This window comes from Manduca sexta, chromosome 26 (assembly GCF_014839805.1).
Source record: "Manduca sexta isolate Smith_Timp_Sample1 chromosome 26, JHU_Msex_v1.0, whole genome shotgun sequence".
Classification (NCBI taxonomy): domain Eukaryota; kingdom Metazoa; phylum Arthropoda; class Insecta; order Lepidoptera; family Sphingidae; genus Manduca; species Manduca sexta.
Window position 1 is genome coordinate 10,505,170 of NC_051140.1, and position 21,814 is coordinate 10,526,983.

General features: G+C 34.1%; 1 protein-coding gene across 2 annotated transcripts; it reads left to right on the top strand.

Annotated features, from left to right (window-relative positions):
- Positions 1-4,816: 4,816 nt before the first annotated feature.
- On the top strand, positions 4,817-21,772 carry LOC115444903 (probable tubulin polyglutamylase TTLL2). 2 transcript variants are annotated; one of them, XM_030170884.1, is made up of 14 exons: positions 4,817-5,141; positions 8,778-9,037; positions 9,177-9,265; positions 10,728-10,850; positions 11,591-11,694; positions 16,504-16,654; positions 16,978-17,140; positions 17,471-17,584; positions 18,194-18,399; positions 19,087-19,229; positions 19,944-20,094; positions 20,442-20,528; positions 21,114-21,308; positions 21,538-21,772. In XM_030170884.1, exons 3-14 carry the CDS (start codon positions 9,185-9,187, stop codon positions 21,730-21,732), a joined length of 1,713 nt encoding a protein of 570 aa, XP_030026744.1. In that variant the 5' UTR covers positions 4,817-5,141; positions 8,778-9,037; positions 9,177-9,184; the 3' UTR covers positions 21,733-21,772. The 2 variants fall into 2 exon arrangements, with proteins under 2 accessions (XP_030026744.1, XP_030026745.1); XM_030170885.2 differs by lacking the exon at positions 4,817-5,141 and adding an exon at positions 5,188-5,341.
- Positions 21,773-21,814: the final 42 nt, after the last annotated feature.

Here is a 21,814-nt window from a genome sequence, read left to right on the forward strand (position 1 = left end):
AATAGGACATGTCTTCTTATTATATTAAACGCGCTTTTGCTCGCGGCTTTACCCACGTGAAAGATTTTTCTGGGATAAAAGTCCAGCTATTTATTTTCTCAAACTATCTCCTTACCAAATCCCATCGCAGTAAATTTTGAGTCTATCACGTTCAGACAGACAGACGCGGCGCACAGTGGATCGAAAAGGCAATTTTAGTGACTTAGGAAATAATTTTGTGTTTATTAATTTTTCTTTACGCTAATCGCTAGATATTATTAACGCTTACAATATTCATTCTTAGTAATATTTTGATAATCCTCATAGTTTCGGCTAAAAAAAATATTTCTTCTTTTTGATGTATGGAACGCACTATAAAAACCTAAATTTCTACGGAATCCTGAAAGGTCTTGCTTTGAAACCTTTTTTTTTATTAATTTTGGTCTATTCTACTATACTTATGCACTTCGAACGTCTGCATCGACCTGCCACTTTTCCAGTTATACGAGTTGAAAAAAATGATAAAAATGATAATATTTTATATTTTTCAAAACGTTTTTTATGATTATCTTGGGCAAATTTAACACTTACTAAATAAAATTATGTAATAAATTGATGATTATTACAGCTAATAATAATATTTGGGCGAAAATTACAACAAATAATTTAATTAAAAAAAGGATTATGCCCATCTACTCACTCATCACATCACATCAGCCCTGTATTTATACTGTCCCACTGCTGGGCACGGGCCTCCTCTACTACTGAGAGGGATTAGGCCTTAGTCCACCACGCTGGCCTAGTGCGGGTTGGTAGACTTCACACACCTTCAAAATTCCTATAGAGAACTTCTCAGGTATGCAGGTTTCCTCACGATGTTTTCCTTCACCGTTGAAGCAAGCGATAATTCACAATGAATACACACATAATTTTTTAGAAAAATCAGAAGTATGTGCCCTTGGGATCTACTTACTACCACTACTATTTTGTAAATTTTCTAAATTACTCTCTACATTAATAAATTCTAGCACTTCTGGTTCTGTTGGCAAATGCAGAAGTTCCATTTTTTTTTATTTTTTATTTTAATAAAATTCTTTGGCTTTTGGAGAGAGTATCAATACATTTTGTTTTGTCATGCGGGGTCTAAGGCTAATCTTTGGATCAGACGACAAAAGAAGATTATGGAAGATGTCCGCATTTGTCGCTATCCCATTTATTTTCCGGGAATGGTTTTCTCTATAATGTCGGAAGTCTTTATTACGTGCTTCTGCGGCTTCTTTTGACAGCTTCCCAATGGGTATGGCCCTAAAATGTTTAATTATATCAGCCCCATGCATTAATAATTTGTGTACACTGGACGGCATATAATACCAAGGATATAATTTAACATAATATAGTTCTACGGTTTCATTGCAGAATATAGAAAATTTAATATGATCAACACGCTCTCCAGACGCAACGGCTTGAAGAATCACATAAAAAATTTCTATGAGTTGCTCACTAATGCCAGAGATACGCGCTGTTGTGGCTTTATTTTTAAAAAATCTTCGGGCAGTATTACCGTCGTTAGTACTGCCTGCTCCTTGCTTTACTACATCAATTAATAAACCGCATTCTTCTTTAAATGCTCGTTGTATTGCAAACTTTTTGTTCTTGATTTTATCTTTATCGTTACCCCTGCAGCTCCACTTCTTAACTTCCAAACGATAAGATATGTAGAGTAGGCACTCCATGCATTTTATCCAGGCGTGCAATGATGATAATCCATACTGGTACATTTCTTCATCATTACCTCGCAGATTGTGCGATTTCCATAGCATTTTTTCTTACCATCTTGTGTCAAATTTACATATTTTCACAATTTTTTCAACTCGTATAATTGGAGAAGTGGCAGGTCGATGCAGACGTTCGAAGTGCAGAAGAACCGATTAGGATTAAGTAAAAACTAGTTTCAAAGCAAGACCTTTCAAGATTTCGCAGAAATGTAGGTTTTTATAGTGCGTTCCATACATAAAAAACATGAAATATTTTTTTTAGCCGAAACTATAAGGTTTATCAAAAAATGACTAAGAATGAATATTGTAAGCGCTAATAATATCTAGCGATTAGCGAAAAAAAATATTGAAAAACACAAAATTATTTCCTAAGTCACTAAAACTGCCTTTTCGATCCACTGTGCGGCGGGAGGCTTTGTTTTATAATATATGTAAGAATAGGTATCATTGAGGACAGGTAAGCGCTCGCTCTTAAGCAATTAGCGCACGGCCACGCGATAATCGGTTTAAAGTTCCATACTAATTTAGCTACTTGTTTTGTTTATTCTTCTGTACATTATCCTGTGTGCTATTATGATGGAATTATCATTATTATCTCAAGGAATTGTAAATTGTAATGAATACGAGCGTATGTTTATGATCTATTTCCTTATAGGTACATGTGATGCAACAAGGCTAAACGTTTTGACTTCAATGGTATGGTTTAAGGTTAGGTTATTCGCTTTTTACTGAGAAAATTACGCCTATCTATTACAAGGAAATAAAATTAAAGTGTCCTTAGTTTAATATTATCTTAATATTAAGGTAAATGTACCATATTACGGTATATTAAGGCATTTGCTACTTTAAAGATGATTTTCAGAAAAAGTAGACAGGCGATAGGAATGAAAACTGTTTTATTCGAAAGACTGTTATTATAAGATGAATTTAGAATATTATTTAACGTCGTAGCCTATAATTTATAGAAATAGTTGTTATTTTACGGCACCTTGAGTTTGTGTCTAATTCCGTGCGAAAATTTGGGTCCTAACATAATCCCGGAATACGTTGTAGGTACGTCATTCCGTGCGATGTTGAAGCATACGTTTTTTTTATAAAAGCAAAAACAAAATTAAGTGTCTTCAAGTATATACTTAAATAGACTAAAATAATTATAAATAATGAAATAAAAATCCAAAATTTGTCACAATTTTCAACATTTCTTAAAATTAAGTACTTCCATTCGAAAATGGAAAGATAAATAAATCAAATATAAAAAAGGAATATAGGTAAGTGGCTTAATTGAAATACAAACAAATAGAAATTGTTTTTTATTTCATTGCTCTTCTTTTCTCTTTCTAATATATCTTGGGCTACCTACTGGTAAACCCATTTGTGCCATCATTATAATCTATTCAACTATAAGAGATTCCTATTTCGGGGTCAGTACAGTTGGAGCTACCGTAAGATCTTGTTTTAGTTTTTTCATGCACTTTGGTCATATACTTAGCGTTTATCTAGAAATTTTATATTGGAATTTGGAAGTTTTGTAAAAAGATATAGTCCCATCATTAATTTCTTTTAAAGCCTTTTGAAGGGTTTCAGGCGGATATTTATTTTATTTATTTATGTATTTATTTTATTTATTTATTTTTTAAATCAGACTGTTATTATAAGTATTATATTTGTTAGTAATTTCGTAAAATGATTGACTCTGTAAATGTTACGCAAACACGACCCAAAATACCCCCCATAAATGTTTTTTTATGATTTTATAAAATAACATTAATTTAATGTTGATGGCGTAATACGCCAATTCGTTAATTTGACATAAAGAGTAATAATTTCAGACTCGATTATAAGAGGTAAAACAAAAATAAAAAAACATATACCGTAATTACCTCACAATAATCTGCCTTCATCATTTAAATTATTGATATTAAATTTATAAAGAAACGTTAAGTTTCTTAGAAATAAAAAAACAAAACCATTTTGGACTGATTTGCCAGTATTGCGGCATACGTACGCAATATTGTTCACCGCCTTAATTTTTTGCATATTATGACGGTAGTCAGAAATAAGACAATTTGGCTAACAATATGCTTTATAATAACTCGAATTAGCTATAAAACATTCTGTTGATAACTACTTATCAATCATTTCACAAATTTAGATTAAATTAACTTACCGGTATCATGTGAAATTCTTATGAAAATTACACTGTCCCTTACGCTCACTCGCATAGCGGTACAGAACTAGTGTATTTGCGATTGACGCATTCAGAGACTCGACACGGCGTTTAGAATTATTATTTAAATTAGAAAATCGTGTTATTTAGGTTGTATTTAAACTATAGTTGATGTGGGTATTACAAAAATCACGATTTTAATGGCTGTTTTTTTATTTTGCGACAAAAATTAAAATGACCCGGCATAATGTACTACACCGGCATAGTGTACGTTTACCTTATATTATTTTTAACTCTCTTTCAAAGAACGGTGACATTGCTTTTAAAAGCAAAATAAGTTTCCATATCTATTGTAAATTGTAATTTTCTTTGAAAATATTGTCAGGAATTTAATCTCTGAATTTAATGATAGGCACTTTAAAAGGATAAATTGACTTCAGTCAATCATAACAAATTGGAATTAGTAAAAATGTCAATAAAATCGACTTGAAGTTATTTTACATAGTTAATATCTATCATAGAGTAAGTAATATACTACGTAAAATAATCTATCATAATTGACAACATTTCAAAATGTAAACGTGCCTAAAACAAAAATACAGTTTCTTAATTTTTCTACTCTGAGTTCGATTATGTATTTTTAATGTTTTTTTAATATTTAATTTCGAAATAAAAAAAAATAAATAACCCTAAAATGCTCGATGACGTTATACATATGTCGAATAAAGTAGTTCCTTGTTCCACCTTACTATTTATTTAAAAGACAATATATTAAGAATTTAAATTTGAAGAAGAGAAATACGTAAGACTAGGCAGTATGGTCGTAAGACTATAGCCTGTCCTCTAAGGACGAAGAAAAAAAAAAATTATTTAAAAAACTCAGAAAGAGAGAAAATCAAGAAAATACTGTCATTTCACTTCTTTTTACTGCAAAGCAATGGTCATTACGTCTTGAACCGTATATATGATGTCATTTGGTGCTTTCGTCGTTTTAGAATAAAAAAAAATTCAAAGTAAAAATCATAAATAAGAATATATAAGTTTTGAAAAGAAAAAAAAACATGGGTCTCATTGTTTTAGAGCTAGTTCCATAAAATATTAACTTTTGAGTATGTTGAGAAAATGAAATGTTGTCAATTCTCTTTGCAGTCCTTCGAAGTTTCGTGATATCTCATAGATTTGTTTTTGGAATTGTCATTGTTTTGATAAATGCACATGTGGTATGTATCTTTATGTATGTATGTAAATGTATCTTTCGACATAATATATGTTTTGTATTCTTTTTTATGTATGTATATTAAATTTATTGAATTTATCTTTGTGTGTACCTATTTAATTTAATTGTACAAGGAATATTATTACACTCTTTCGAGAGTTTATTAATAAGGATACTATTTCATAGAAGAATACTTAAATGAAGGTAATTTGTGTTCAATTTATTTCTGTTTTCAACTAAAAATAATTTACAGTGTAAGTAAATTACCGGCCTTAACCAGTAATCGGAAAAGCCAGGAATGACTCCTTTCTGCAAGTGTGTAGTCTATCGTTTTGGTACGTTCTCGGGAAGGACTTAAAAAGCGCTGGCATGACGTTCTATAAAAGTTCATCCATTCTCACTGGGTTGAATCTTTAAGATTGGACTGTGTGGAAGCATCGTAGTAGGAAAGCGGGCTTTGGAACTAGCCTGAGAAAAAGCCAGGAAGAAACCCTGTTTATAATAAACGCATGTTAATTGTTGGTTTCATGACCTTGCACTTTCACTGCATTGAGGTTCTTACATTATTACGGTTTGGTCGCGTTCAATTTCCACATTGAATTATGTAGCGACTTATTTATAACAGAGACGAACTGAGCTGTTATGCAGTTTTGAAGCAGCAATTAAATGATGAATGTATTTATAAAAAAAATTACTACAATCCTAAAAATAATTGAACTTTCATTCAAATTTCAATAACTCAACGTTCAGACAGACCGACGCGACGGGGGACAGTTTTATCTTAGGATAAATTAAAATAACAACACAAGTACCTAAGTTTTATAGTTATTAGAAAATAACTTGATAAAACGATTAAAGCATCAAGGCGGACTTGATTAAAATAAACGCTACTGCGAAAACTTAACAACTGTAATTTAAAATTTATTTGCCGTTTATTGCCATTGGAGTCATAAAAATGGAACTGCACAAAGAGAATTATCATGAACAAAACAAATATTTGCAGTTCAGATTTGTTCTTGTGACACGAAACTTGGAATATTTATACTCGACCTTCATACTTCGCCAACTTTGTTGTTATGATAAATATCCCTCTCTTGTACCGTAATTGCATTGAATAGTTGGAATTCAGAAGTATTAGAATCAATTTTTATGCAAAATTTCTTTCATTTAGACATTATTGTAACTTTTGGAATGCATAATGAAGGTTTGGGAGTACTAATGATTCAAATGCTTTTTAACATAGTCGCGGATTGGCTTTTATTATTTTATAAAACTGAACAAGAAAGACGTTCCGCTGATGAAAAGCGGCATGACTGTAAATAAATGACATTAGAACCTTAGAACTTCGTATTTCTAAACTCTGCATGGGTATGAATTGCGCTTGATGTGCTACATGATATCATAGTATTCGATAAAACTCACACAAACTGGAGAACACAGGCCGACACACGAGACTCGTACTATCTAATAATAGCTTGATGAGGGTTTAAAGAATTTTCAAGACCATGAAATAAAATATAATATTATTAGATTAAAATAAACAATATTGATAAAGTTTACCCGCGGTTCCGCCCACGTAAAATATTACTACGTTATAGTACTCGAGATTAATGTAGCTTTCTATTAGTGAAAGTATTTTTAAAATCGGTTCAGTAATTCAAGAGATTAGCCCTACAAATAAATAAACTCATTAACTTTTCCTTTTTATAAGTATGTATTTTCGTGACAGCATGTAAGGTAGCTGTATAGTCAGGGCCCTCAGTTCCACATAAAGAGGCGAATCGGTCTTTTTGGAAATTACGGGCGTTCTAATTAAAAGACGGGTTTAATAGCCATATAGGTAAATAGGAGATTTTTTTGTTTCTTGAGTAATTTATTTTTTTAATTCTAATTTTAATTTAATTAGATATGGTTAGATTTAATATTATGTAGCTTACTCCCAAGTTCAATATGCGACAGGAGTAAAAATATGTTTTAATTTGGCTGTAAATCAATTTAGCATAATATTGAACAATCAATATTAAAAATGCCTCGGTGGCGTAGTTGTATTGCATGTCCGGTACAATAGCGCTCTGAGGTCCTGGGTTCGAATCCCGGGTCGGGCAAAGTGATATTTGAGTTTTTCTACTCAGTATCAGCCCGGAGTCTGGAATTTGTGCCCGATGTGGTGATAGGCTCGCCCCCTATCACATCATGGGACGGAACATACTTGGCGAAAAGTGGGTGCCCTAGTTGCGCCTCTGCATACCCCTTCGGGGATAAATGCGTGATGTTATGTATGTATGTATGTAATATTAAAAATCTTTCTTATACTTATCATATTTCCTGGCCTCATAAGTTAGATCGACGATGAAACTCGACTGTGGCAATACACTAAATAAATTAATGATAGTCGTAAACCAGAAATTTCAATCACTATAAATTATTATAGATGTTGGCGGTACATACTTAATACATTATTATAATTAGAGATTTGTTTAGTTTTAAAATGTAAATTCTTTATAAACATTAAGATAAAGACAATAAAATAGGGAATAAAAAGAAATATTTTCTAAATAGCCTTAAATTTTATATTGATTATTTTTTTTACATTTATAATGACTAAAGAACAATTACTTCCTGATAAGTTTATTATAAATGAAGATAAAATGGAATTAAAATTTCTTTAGGCAGACAAAAAAAATTGTTACAAATGAAACCCACTAATATTTAAGACTAAAGTTTAGAGTCTGACAATTCTATATTATAGTTAAATTATTTTTCAGATAAAACGATTGCTTTGGATTTATTTATTTTCCCCTATTCGTATCTCATTTATGGACAACATGACTTTCGGCGATTTTAGAATAAAATTACATTTTTAGAATCTAACTTGAAATTTTTACGCGGTCCGTGATATTAATTCCAAGTAGTCTGCGATCTATTGATCTACGAGCTTTCAAATCCTATAAAAGTGAGGAATACTTAAGTATTATAAAAATATATTATTGACTAAATAAGGCATTTCCGTAGACAAATTATTGCATCCTTCGTGTATTTTTTGGATATTTGAGTTGTCGTGACTAGTCGCACGCAATTTCTTCCTGTTTTCGAGGCTGTTTAAGTATATTGCTTTTTATAATACATCATTGATTGCCATCTAATGACAGTCACGTTTTTGAACGGGAATGCGATATTTTATTATAAAATATGTTATACAACTGATAAATTTAGGACGCAAGTCATATCCTTAGAAACTTTTGGTATACCTGAGCAATTTAGGTTATTAATTATTTTAATTTAACGTAGATACAGATTTATTATTTACTTAGAAAGAATCAATTCCCAGTCATTGGTTATTATATTAGTCTCTTAACAATGAGATATTTATTAATGTATGCCTTTTGCACAACAAAGTATTATGAACTGCAAAATATAGAAGTAATCTATCTGTAAATTATTGACGAATTATTTTGGTTTAATAATAATCAACGCTTATATTAAAGTGATAATAAATATCTGTAAACATTAACCTTCAACTGAATTTGCATTTAATTTTCCATATTTATACATTCAACAAAGCTTTTAATAATTCATGTGCTATTAATAAGGAAAGCGTCATGTCATTAGACATAAAATGCATTACCGTTGTTCTTTTCAGCGGTCGTGTCACGAACCTCTTGCAATAAATCAAGGGGGTTGCCGTAACCTGATGCTCGCTGAGTGAAAACAGAGACAGTGCGGGGCGGGCGGGCGAGTGTGCCACACGGACCCAACCCGAACGTAACGTAAACGTGTTGAAAACGATACGACTCGCGAAACAAACGCGTTCACGATGATAAGTTGACATGCGATTCTCGTCTAAGCATACATCCAGAGTGTGCACTGAGAGTACCCAATTTACGTTCATATTAATGTAAGGTAAGTCGGGTATGTTCTTTTTGTATTCTGTTTTGGTTTACATTTGTTGTAATGTAATTTGATGTAGGACGCATGTCGAGATTTCTTTTATCCTTTATGTTGAAAGGATTAATTATCCCTAATTTGGTTTTATTTACAGCGTAAGTCATGGAGGGAAGTTTTGATAATGATGACCCGTTTATTTATCGGCTCAACGATAGTGGATCTGGACCTAATCTTCTCGTGAAGGTATACATTAGTTTATTATTGTACTAATTTAATAATCATCTAGATTTCGAGACACATTGTAGCCCTTATAGCACGTTTAGATTTTCTTTGGCAGTTTTAAATACGAGTTCAATATTTTGCTTTTACTTTTATACGTTGTGTGTTAAACAAAATGAGATTGTTATGCATAAGAGTTAGGATTACATAATATCGAGATATAATGTTTCTGTTTTGACTTAACAGTTATAAATATATTCTTAGAAACATCTACCTCAACGATCTTACTTCTGACTTAGGCAAAAACTATAAAAAGCAATGAGATAATCAGTACCCAATATCCAAAAAGGAATAAATCTTTGATATGAAATTTCCTCTAACTTCATTTCATTTTAGTACTACCTTACTCCAATTACTAAAACACGATTTTTCACGGAGCGCATGTTAAAAGGGTTCGACTTGATTTTTACATCTGGGTCTCTCGTTTGCGTAATCATGCCGAAGAATTCAATCTTGGAAAAATTGTATTGAAAACTCAATTAAAGTATTAATCGGCCTGCGTATCGAACCCAGGACCTTCTAGTTAAGGCTTGTATGCTACAGTTAGTGCGAGGTGGTGATATTAAATTTAAATTATTATTATTATTATTAGGTATTTATAATATGAATTATCATTCGACTGGAATAACGTCATGTATAGCGATGTCCTCTCCATAAGAACAGGTGATATGTAATTGTTTCCTCTAACAACACCGGTAATTAACCTTTGTTTAAAGCTATTTTATTTATTTTCCTATGTAATGCTAACCTTAATTATAAACTATTAAACACAGCCAATAATGTAAATTATAATGCACGTGCTGTGGTCACTATGATAATTTATATTTCCAAGAAAAATCTATGGTGTATGCCATAATATTGCATATTTAGTTCGTAATTAATCATATTTTTATTATGACAATTAAAATAAAGCCTGTCCTTGTTGGATTGTGATGAATGTGCGATATCCAGGTAATAAAATGATATGTCAGTATTCAAATGGATTATGTTGATTAGCTTGCTGTCAATAATTAATTGTCTATGGTTGATTGCCTTTTGTTTTAATTATAATTAGCTACTGCCCGCGTCTTCACTCGCGTGAACGAATATTCTGGGATAAAGGTACGGCTGTATATTTTTCCCTGATAAAAAGTAGCTTGTGTCTCTTCCGGGGTTTCAAAGTACTTCCTTACTAAATTTCATTGAAACCGGTAGATTTCAGTTCATCCCATTCAGGCAGATAGATGCGGCGGCGGACGTTTTTATATAATATGGAAGGATTTATTATTTTATCTACATGTTCAGCTTGTTCTGGTAACATAATTATCCTTTTTTAAAACCGAACATTTTCCAGGGTCAAAAGTAGCCTATAATGTGTTTATTCAGGACTTATCTATCTGTCTACCGAATTACAACCAAATTCATAAGATTTTGTGGTGTTTTATAGGTGTGTGCGGAGCGCGGATGGCGCATGTACCAGGGCTACAGCGGAAGTGAGGAGAGGTGGAATCTTTGGTGGAGGTCCAGCGCCTTTCCTGCCGCATGCTATAAAACGCTTGGAGATTGGCAGGTCTTTCTTTCTTGTACTAAGTTTGATTAGTGGGCTGATTGTACTACACTCAGTCACTGTGTAATTTAAACCCGTTAACAAGTTATATGGAGAAGGCTCTCTATATGTATACATACCTATAGTAAAATTGTAACAGGGCGGTGTCTGTATGTTATAGATATAGGAGACGTATAGTATAGGGGGTTTTTATTAGAGCAACAGAAGCGAAAACAATAGTTTTTAGAATTTTTGTCTGTCTGTCTATGTTTATACACGTAAGTATCAAAACAAAAACTACTGCATGGAAATGAATGCAGTTGTTTCCGATGTATTGCTAGAGTTCTAACTTAAAATACATACATACATAACTTCACGCATTTTATCCCCGAAGGGGTATGCAGAGGCGCAACTAGGGCACCCACTTTTCGCCAAGTATGTTCCGTCCCATGATGTGATAGGGGGCGAGCCTATCGCCATATCGGGCACAAATTCCAGACTCCGGGCTGATACTGAGCAGAAAAACCCAAATATCATTTTGCCCGACCCGGGATTCGAACCCAGGACCTCAGAGCGCTATTGTACCGGACGTGCAATACAACTACGCCACCGAGGCAGTCTTCAACTTAAAATACAAGCTCCATGTAATCTCGGAAAAATATAAAGCGCGGGTTTTACCCCGGAAAAACATTTTCACACGAACGGAGCTCCGAGGAAAAGCTAGTTTTGTTATAATTTTACATATCTTTTCAACTGTTTTGCAGTTTATGAATCACATACCAAAAGGCGGATCCATTTGCCGAAAAGATAACCTGTCGCGTCTCCTGCGCTGTATGAGAAGGATATACGGACCTATTTATGATTTCAGGTAAATATAAACTGATTTGTAAAGGTTTAAAAGTTTTTCCTACTATTTAATTTATTTATATTATATTTAATTTGAAGATTTCTAATATAGATTTTGTCATTTTAAAATGGAAACATGTGATTAATTAAAAACTTTACCTTTTTATCAAACTCCGAAACATCTTCAGTCAATTAGTTCTTTTAGTGGATAAATTTAGTTCATGAAAGGTTGACGTTATCAATCAGAGCTAAAATAGCGCTCTGTGAGGCCGGTCTAAGCCATTTGCCATTCACGAAATGTTTCCGTGATTAAATGCCATTATGTGGTTACATCTACGGGCAATGAATACAATGCTATAATAATTACTAATCCGTTTTATATACAATCAATGTTCAAAAATTTAAATTATATTGATTTTTTCAATGGAATAATAAATTAATGGTTTTGCGACCTTTTTATTATAACGTTGGTATAAGACAAAGTAACCTCTATTCAAAAAGATATTAAGTAGTTTATAGGGGTTTTTATACTAGTATGACTGTATTGAACTGCTGTTCAATACAGTCATACTAGTATAAAATTTTAAATAAAAAGATTTATTGATTTTCTAAGAGCCGTTAATCTCTTTTATAAATTGTTTCGTTACTTTGTAAGTAATGACAGTTTGTGTTATTAGCTGTGGTATATATTGTTTGCGATCGCGTGTCCAAAGGGAAATGTACGTGGATCATAATCGTAATTATTTTATCAAATTTTCTTGACATTGTTATGGCGAACTGAAGGCTGATACCTCTATTATTGATCCATTTGAAGTTAGAAATTTGTAGAACAAATTGCCATACTAATTTTAGATAATTAGCCTTTAGCAAAGTTTTAGTTTAGTCCGTGTTACTGCGATAGTAATTAAAAGTGATGATGAATTCAAATTTGGACTTAATTTCCTAAAGTGTATTTTGAATTATAAAAAATATTTGAAACAAAACTTAGTAACTACCAGAATAAAGGAAATTATCCATGAAACGAAACGTAGTTCGCAATGCCACGTAGCCACAAAAAAGTATATTTGATCAGTCCATTTTCCGTTTCAAGGTAATAATGTTGAATATAGGTTTTTACGAATTTAAAACGATAACAAGAGGCAAAAACAGTATCAGTGCACGCGACCACTCCCCGGTACGGCAGCGCTGTAAATTTTAATTCCCTGACGATGTAAATTCAAAGCTTTGTTTACTGAACAGATGAGTAAACATTCGTTTACAGTCGTAAACTGTGTTATTAGTTTTTTTTTAATTCATAACATTTTTATGAAAGCCATAAATTAATCACTAAAGTCTTTGAACGTTATTCCACATTGACACGATAGTTAGTGTTTAGCAATTGGTAAAAATGGTATGGAGAATTATAGGATTTTTGTGTATGCACATTTCTCATTACTTTAGCCTTAGGGAGGTGTTCGAAACCGACGGCCAATACGAAGTCACTTTGCAAGACTTTGGGTTACTTCTATTTACTAGGTGGATATTGAAACCCAAACTGTTTTTATGCACCAAAGACTTCTTATAATATATTTTTAGCTCAGAGCCAAGGAAAAATAATGCTTGTTTAAATAGGCCGGGCCATTACTCGTGCAAGTTAAAAAAAGTATTATATTGACATCGCCCAATCGTAATTTGTTTAATATTATTAGTAAATTGGAGACAAAAATCACCCACAGCATAATCGGTATCCTTAAAATTACGTAGTTATCCATCATTACAGATATATTCCGATACAACCTATGTTTAAGACCAACAAACGCAAGCAATAAATTATCCACCTCTATTCATCAATCATAAAAGTTAGCACAGGTCATGGAATACGCAAACAAAATACAAACTGTGGCAAAGTCGATTTCGAATGAGCAAATACAATAATACAAGTTATTGTATTGTTTCGAAGTTACTGTTAAAGTCGTGGCTTTATTTAAATTTGTCTTCATTTTCCATGTTTTTCACGTCGACAAAGGCTTTATATCAATTCTATTTATTTTTCTACTAGTTTTATTCAACGTTTAAGGTAAATAACCGAGTCAAGTAATGGAAAATATCATTTCTATTGGTAATAAACACTCTAATCGTCATGAAATCTGAGGTTTTGGAAGAGAGATTTGAGTTCAGAATAGGGTATTTGTTAGACGTACGGTAATCTCAATGAGCGTACATAAATCAGTAGCAATTATAATTCGTGTATAGTACATTTAGAAATGCCGCATTACATTTTTATGAATCCTTGTTCACGCGTAAACAGACCTGGGTACGAGCTTTGTATTGTCGTGTTCGGCTCACGAGTCAATTGCCCACGTCATCGCCTATTTGAATGAATTCATGGATCCACGCGCCTCCTCGCGTGTCACACGGCATTGCCTTGCATTCGCTATTTTTGTACCAATACCAGGGGAAAAAAGTCTTATTATATTATTTCTTTAATATTGCCTACTTCATTCATTAACTTCAAAATCCTTAGAGAAGGCCAATGTTTAGTGGACTGCATGTGGTTGATAATGATGATGACTTCATTCACTTACTTTGCTCTTGTGTATTGTATAGATGTTAAGATTAAAAATAGCCTTTATGTTACATTAATACGGTGCATTCTACTATACATATTATACAAAAATTAAAAATATGTATTTAGTAAAAGTTTGATTTAATGGTATCTAAAGAAAATGTTTGTTTCATTTTTGATTTATTTTATGTTTGAGTTTGCAAGAATGAAAAATAGAGTATCGCATGGTACGGACTGTATGTTATGAATAATTCATAAAAATATCGTATCCAGGCGACAGGTTCGACACCATTCATGTTTAAAAATGAAACGAGCACTTACTAAAGGCCCTACCCCTAGCAAAACGACGCGCAAACAGTATTTTTAAAACTAAGTATCTATTCAACATTTATATTCTAATACTAGAATAATATTGACGGATATTATAATAATGCGGAATTTTCTATTCTAAATATATTTTTGATCCCTAAAAAGAAATATAGCACCCAACAAACACAAATAAATAATTGCTATAATTTCTGGAATATTTAATATGTATGACGTGCAGTGGCGAAGGATCCATATAATCCGATTCCTGTCGGCTTCCCCTGTGTAATATATGTATGCAAAGTATTAAAATAAACTACATTATTAATAATTAAATAATTAATGTTTACAGTATACAGGGCTAAAATCTATTTATAATAATTGGTATTAGTACCTATATTTTGTGTCAGCCTTCCTTTTGGAAAATTTCAATCTTCGCCACTGATAACATGAGATGTAGTGACAAAAAAGACTAGAAACTAGACTTGAAGTTCTGTAAATATTTCGAAATAAAACTCACTACATCATCAGGTGATAAATTATTGGAATAAACGTTATAATTGCTCTGATAAATCCTATGCAATGCCAAAGCGAAGAACGAATTCCATAAGGTCGTTTGAAAAATTTCTGCACCTTGTAAGAAGGTGAAAGTTCAGGGCAATATTGAATTATTGTTTAGAATATGAACGACTGGTACTTGCATAGCAATTACTCCAAGTGGTACCGAATCGCGTGCCTGCATTAGGAATGGATCCCAGCTGTTATTTCGTTCGGATAACTAATGTTCATTAATGGTGCTACTATAAATGTTTTGAAATTATAGGGTGGATTTTTTTTTTATTATGGTAGAACATTTTAGCAGTAAAAGACGGAGTACCGTAACAATTATGTAACAGGAGTAATAAATGAAGGAATACTATGAAAATAAAGTTGTTCTGTCTGTTTCCATAGTAATAAGGAGCATATATTAAAGGGGCATTTCACATAAAAGAGGAAAAATTAAGAAATTATTAACAGTAATAATTTATTTCTAATCCAGTAATAAGCAATAGCTAAACATCTTCATTTGACAAATTTTCTGTTGTAAATATCCATAAAACATTATAGCGAGTTATAACATCACTAAATGCTGTTACTTTTAGCGAGCATCTAAATATTTTCACCAACTTTCGCATTTATAATATTAAGTAGAAGTAAGACTGTTTACGATAAAGAAAAGGCTTAAATAAAAATTAAGTAAAGCCTGGCTAAAATTCCACTTAGACTGCACAAAGGTGAAGTGAAGATTACTGGAATTTTTGCACCCGGCCAGTTATATTCACTTAAACGACATTTTTGTTTCATTGATTCATAGATTGTTTAATACTTTCTCGATAGGAATATAGTAAAAAAGTCTTTTATCTTGAGTAAATAAGTTCCGTGGACATAGTTACAACTCAAAATTGGGCAAATTCTGGGGTTAAATTTTCCCCTAGTCACAACGGAAAGGTGTAAAATCAAAATAATATATATCCTGGGGACAACGAAACCGCTCCTGTGCTACATACATATTGCGTGCTGCAAGCGAAAATTTTTTCTCTTCGACAATTGAAATTTTATGCGCTACGTACCTGATGGACCCACGATAACGCGTTTTACGATACGCCAGTGTTTACAAGTGAATGTTTATAGAAATTGGTAAAAGTTTACTACATTGCGCCATTTAGACAGGACCCGCCTTTCTTTCATGGTTATTACGTGCACGATTCTTTTGCCGGCGGAGTCGTAGTGCCTCCCAACACCAAATTTCGTTTATGAGCTCAATTTTTGTTACAGTCAGGGAACAATGCAGCACGGAACTTTTATGAAAAACTGTGTTTATCATACACGTGTTCTAAGCAAAGATAAAATAACAGAACTGATTATTGAAAAAGGTTGAATAGGGAAGAAGGAAACTGTGCTACAAATAATTTTAATTTAACAGAGACAATTTTTTTTCAGTCCCCCCTGCTATCATTTGCCTTTGGAGTATGCAAAGCTGGTTTCGGAATGTTCGCGACTTCGCCGCGATGAAGGTGCCGCGAGCAACAACGTGGTGTGGATTCATAAACCCGTCGCACAGAGCCAAGGAAGAGGCATCTTCTTGTTTCGAGTTGGTTTAATTATATATTAATTACAATAAAGCAGATGGCTATAGAAACTATTTGTTATTAGTTGACAGCTTTTGAATAAGCCCATTTATCGTAATAATAGAATTCAAGCAATGTGGCTCCATCATATATTTAGTAAAAGGATTTTTGATCTATATCTGTAAAGTTATTTGTAGTAACCCTGAAATGTGAAACCGCAGCATTGGAATAAGTTAAACAATAAATTTATTTTACGCTAAAAACAAAAATGGCATTAGCAAAATGGATTTCAGCTGCCTACATCATAAACATAGGTTAACTGATAAAGTATACGTTTAAATTCCAGAGCGTGTGCGAGATGAGTTGCGGCACCGCTGCGGTGGTGCAGCGGTACATCGAGCGGCCGCTGCTGATCGCCGGCTACAAGTTTGACCTGCGGCTGTATGTGTGCGTGCCGAGCTACCGTCCGCTCACGGCGTACATGTACGCCGAGGGACTCGCCAGATTCGGTACACAAACTAACTAGTTTAGCTTTGATTTGGGGTTCGTAATAGAATTCTATTGAGTTTGGGAGATTTTATTGTTTATGGTAGTGAGTTATTGGTTTTCAGAGATTTAGTAGTATTTTAAGCGTATGCCTCCTTAACTCTAATAGGTTACGAATGTGTGTAAGATGCATTAAACATTTTAGATTCAATTGACTAATATAAATTTCCACCGTGGTAGTAATATCAGATATTTAACAACCAGCGATAATCTGTTTATGACAATTTTGTTTTAAGTTCAATTATTACAATTTGTGCTTAGAAATGATTTTATAATGAACATTCCTGTTGTAGGCACCGACAAATATACTTTGTCTGACATCCACAACCCATACAGACATCTGACAAATTCTTCATTGAATAAGACCGGCCCAAGATACGCTGAGTGTAAGGACAGAATAGGAAGCGGTAAGTGTACTGAAGTATTCGTCGAAGTTAGTTTTGTTTGTCGAACTCAATATTATGTTCCTAGTTCCCTTTGTATAAATTATTTCTCAATCAAAAACGAAGACTTTATGCAGAGCAACCTACATCTAACATAATGACGGGCGAATGGTTGGCAGAACACTGACTGATATAGGATAAGCAGAGTTATCCCTTAGTGGAAACTGACCACTGAACTTCAGTGAAACTAGCACACACACACTGGTAGCAAGTTGAACTACATGAAATGATGAAGTACCCTATTTATATTCACAACAATTACTTCTACCTCAGAAAACTGAATACTGTTCCCACACTAACAACTTGACATCATGACTAGTTTTACACTATTATTTTAAAGAACTCGACGTTGTCCATTAGGACGCTCTAACATAATATTATACTAATAGGGATCGTCGACTCTTATCAAATTTATTCGGCTGGTCTTGGTTGATGTTCACAGGCTAAAGTCGGAAGACGATACCTCGAAAATAGATATTATAGCGGTCTTTCACAATCTATACTATTACTATAAAATCAGTGAATTTATAGCTTGCCACTTTCAAATTAAATATTGTTAAATTTAACTTTCAGGTTGTAAGTGGACCCTGAAGCAAGTTCGCCGGGCTCTCGTCGGAAGATGGGGCGCGGTGGAGTGGCTAGCGTGGCAGCGCATCAGGGCGCTCGTGACGCTCACACTCCTCGCCCAGGCGACCGGCACGCCTCCCGTGAGGAACTGTTTCGAGTTCTATGGGTTCGACGTGCTGCTCGATGATGCTCTCAAGCCGTGGTTGTTGGAGGTAACAATAAATCGCTTATAAATGCTTCCAAAACCTTGAAAACTTTGGAACAATAATAAATTATAATTAACCATCTATAAGCATGTCAAAAAAAACTTTGTTGTTGGGCTCATTTTTAATCTCAATAGCAGTAGGGATCATTTATTGAAATCATTTTTAAAGAAGAACTGAGTGCTGCTTTTATTATATTATGGTTAGTGACTGTTAAAAATGCTTCAATTTTTATAAGTAAATTTTTATCACCACTTTACTAGTATTTTACCACATTATTACAGTGAGAATATACAATCAAGCCTAAAAATAAACATTCCGGACTTTCTAATAATGTTCGAAAACATATATCGTAAGATTTTTTGGCGGCGGAAAGGTTGACGCCGCTGTAGAGAAACAGATGGTTACGTTCCTCCGTGGAAGGGGAAGATTTCCAGTCAGGCAGATGTTGCGCCTGACCGGCCGCGGCCCCTTCGACGGTTCCTATTCGGATGTGGTATATATGCAACGCGTTGCTCAAATTGTGCAAGCATAATTCAGGATCGTCTGTCGCCATCTAACGTTGATTGCTCTGTGTTTTCACTACAGTTGTGTCAACGCATCGATCATCTTGCAGTTCCAGCGATGTTCACGAGATGGCGGTGTATGTATTGATTGTACCGCCACAGTTTAATACAATGAGGTGTTATATTTCAGGTAAACCTATCTCCAGCATTAGCGGCTGACTGTGAGGCGGACATCACGGTCAAGCAGCCGATGTTGCACGAGCTCTTCGATCTGCTGGGGCTACCCATGAAGCACACTGGTCTCTCATTACTGCGGGGACCACCTATGACTAGGTCAGGAGAAAATAAATAGTTAACTTGAGAATTTAATCTAAACCACCCCAGTTCTTACTGGAATTTAGTTTTTAATGGAATGAAGGGTATTATGGATGCAACACGAACGATACGACGAATTAAGGTACTCAAGCTTGGCGAAGAGTCGTTACTGTCATATCAGTAGCAACACAGCTCACAACTACTATCCATTCTCTTTTTCTTTCTATTTGGGAATTCAAGTCTACTAATATACCTACACGTCATTCTGAGGAGATACTAATGTGAGAATTATTGATTCTAAAAATACACGTGAAGTCAGTGATTTGCATTTGTGTTTTTCCATTTTAAAAATTACTCAGTCGCTGCTCGGAGGCAGCAAGTTGGCGGTGTGATATCCCCGTGTCTCACGTAAAGCCGTTGTTCCTGCAACTGATTTCTTTCTGGTCATGTCAGATTGTCATCTCACCGAACTATGTGAGTGAAGGAACAGAGAGTTCACCTGTGTATTGCGCACACACTTGTGCTCTATATCTCCTGCGTACTTGGCCGATCTCCGTTGAGATTGGCCGCCGTGGCCGAAATTAGGTTAAGAAGGAATATGGGAGGAAGGAATAAGCTATGTAGGCTAAGTAAGTAGATTGTGCAGTAGTTGTGTTTCTAACAACTCCATAAAGTGCGATAATGTTACCTTTATTCTGTTTTTAATTTCACGATTCGATATTATGTACCTAGTTGCAGTTCCGAAGATGAGAGCGGTGCTCCCCGCGTTGTGAACTCCCGCGCGGTGACTGCAGCGCCGCGCCGTGGCCCGAGGCGCCGGCGCAGGCGGCTGCTGCCCATGCACTGCGTCACGCTGCAGCCACCCATGGCGGATAAAGTTATGGTAAATAGCTGAAGTTTGCCAAAAAACATTCAATTATACATTAACTTAATCACTGATTAGTTTAATTGATATCCAAATTATTTGACGAAAATTAAAATATAAAACAGTAATTCGTTAAAATATGTTTACAATACCGTCAGTTTTGCATGTCAGTAAATTATTTCTTGATTGGGTGTGCGTTAATCACGGAAATATATCTAATTAAAACCTTCCTTACCCACGTTCCTAAATATAATGCGTTCTATATTCAAATTTCATAAGCTTACCAAGCATAAAAACAACACTCGAATTGGCATTGTAAAAATCTAAGCACATTTTATAAATAACAGCAACTAAATAATTTCCAGGATTTATCGGATAAAAATAAAGAATTGAGTAGCGGCCGGCCGTACAAGTCGCCCTCTGAGCCTGGCACCGAGACCACCGACGTGCAGGTAATGGAATTAGCATCGTAATGCCGCACAATCGCAAACCGAACACAATACAAATAAATCGTATTGTAAATCGGCTTTTACGAAGGCATTGAAAGTCAGTTCGATTGACAATTTTTTTTGGATTAAGAAAGTGAATAAGTTTATCTCGTAACTAGAATATTTTGTATAAAAATGATTATACATCTTCTTTAATTCCCTATAAACATATTTTTAAAAAACCTCTATTTACAGACTATGTTGTATGTGTCATTTAATTTAAATGGTAACACTTAGCTTGCAAATGAAATGTTTACATAATTCGCACTCTCAATAAAATAATGAACTATTTCAAAATTGTTAATTTGTGGATGTCGTCGGGAAACTATATTTTGTTTGCAACCTTTTTTGTTGAAGTTGCTATAAAATTGAGCTTATTAAAGATAGGTAAAAAATGAAACCTATAGCATGAAAAAAAAGGGAAAAAACTAAATGGGCCAAACAGAAATTGTTTGTTTGATGATTTCCACAAATTGGCAATTTTGAAATGGGTCATTATTTTATTAAGAGTGCGATATACTTATCAATTAATAATATTATAACATCTAGTCAACGTCAAGCGTGTCCATAACACCATCGGAGGCGATAGACGAGAGTTGGCGCGGCGGATACGCGACCGCCGCCACGCGCCGCCGGATAATGAGCGCCTGCTCTTGGGGCAATGGAGTGCGCTGGGACCGCGCCATAGGACGCGTCGGCCAGTGGGTGCGGATATATCCGCATATTCTGGCTTCTGACGATCAAGTAACTTGTCTTCACTATTTAATTTTCATTTAGTTACGTCATTTAGGTATTTCGTAGAGCAACATAGTTAACAGTGCTATAAGGTAAAATGTTGGATTTCATGTAACAGAATGATAATAATTATTTGTACATATTTTTTGTTTCTTCACGTTGCAGCACTAAAGTTATATTAGATTTTTGTCCCGCTTTATTACATTTCTTTATAGATAGTTTGTATGAATTTTCCAAGGTTCCGATGGAAGACGTCCGTGAAAGCGTAGCACAAGTGTCGAAGTTTGTGCGAGCAGCGAGAGAAGTGAGTCGTGAGAGCGGGCGCGACTCGCTCGCTTCTAGAGACGCGGCGCGGGACACTGTTTTCGAAGCCGCACTCAGAAAGAAACTTGAGTGCGGACATCAGCTCCAAGTGTGGCATCCGCCGTTCTGAAGTGTTCATAAGTTAATGCTGAATAAATTCTTGCCGATATTATGGTTTTATTATTTACGACAAACCTTCTTACAATAACAAC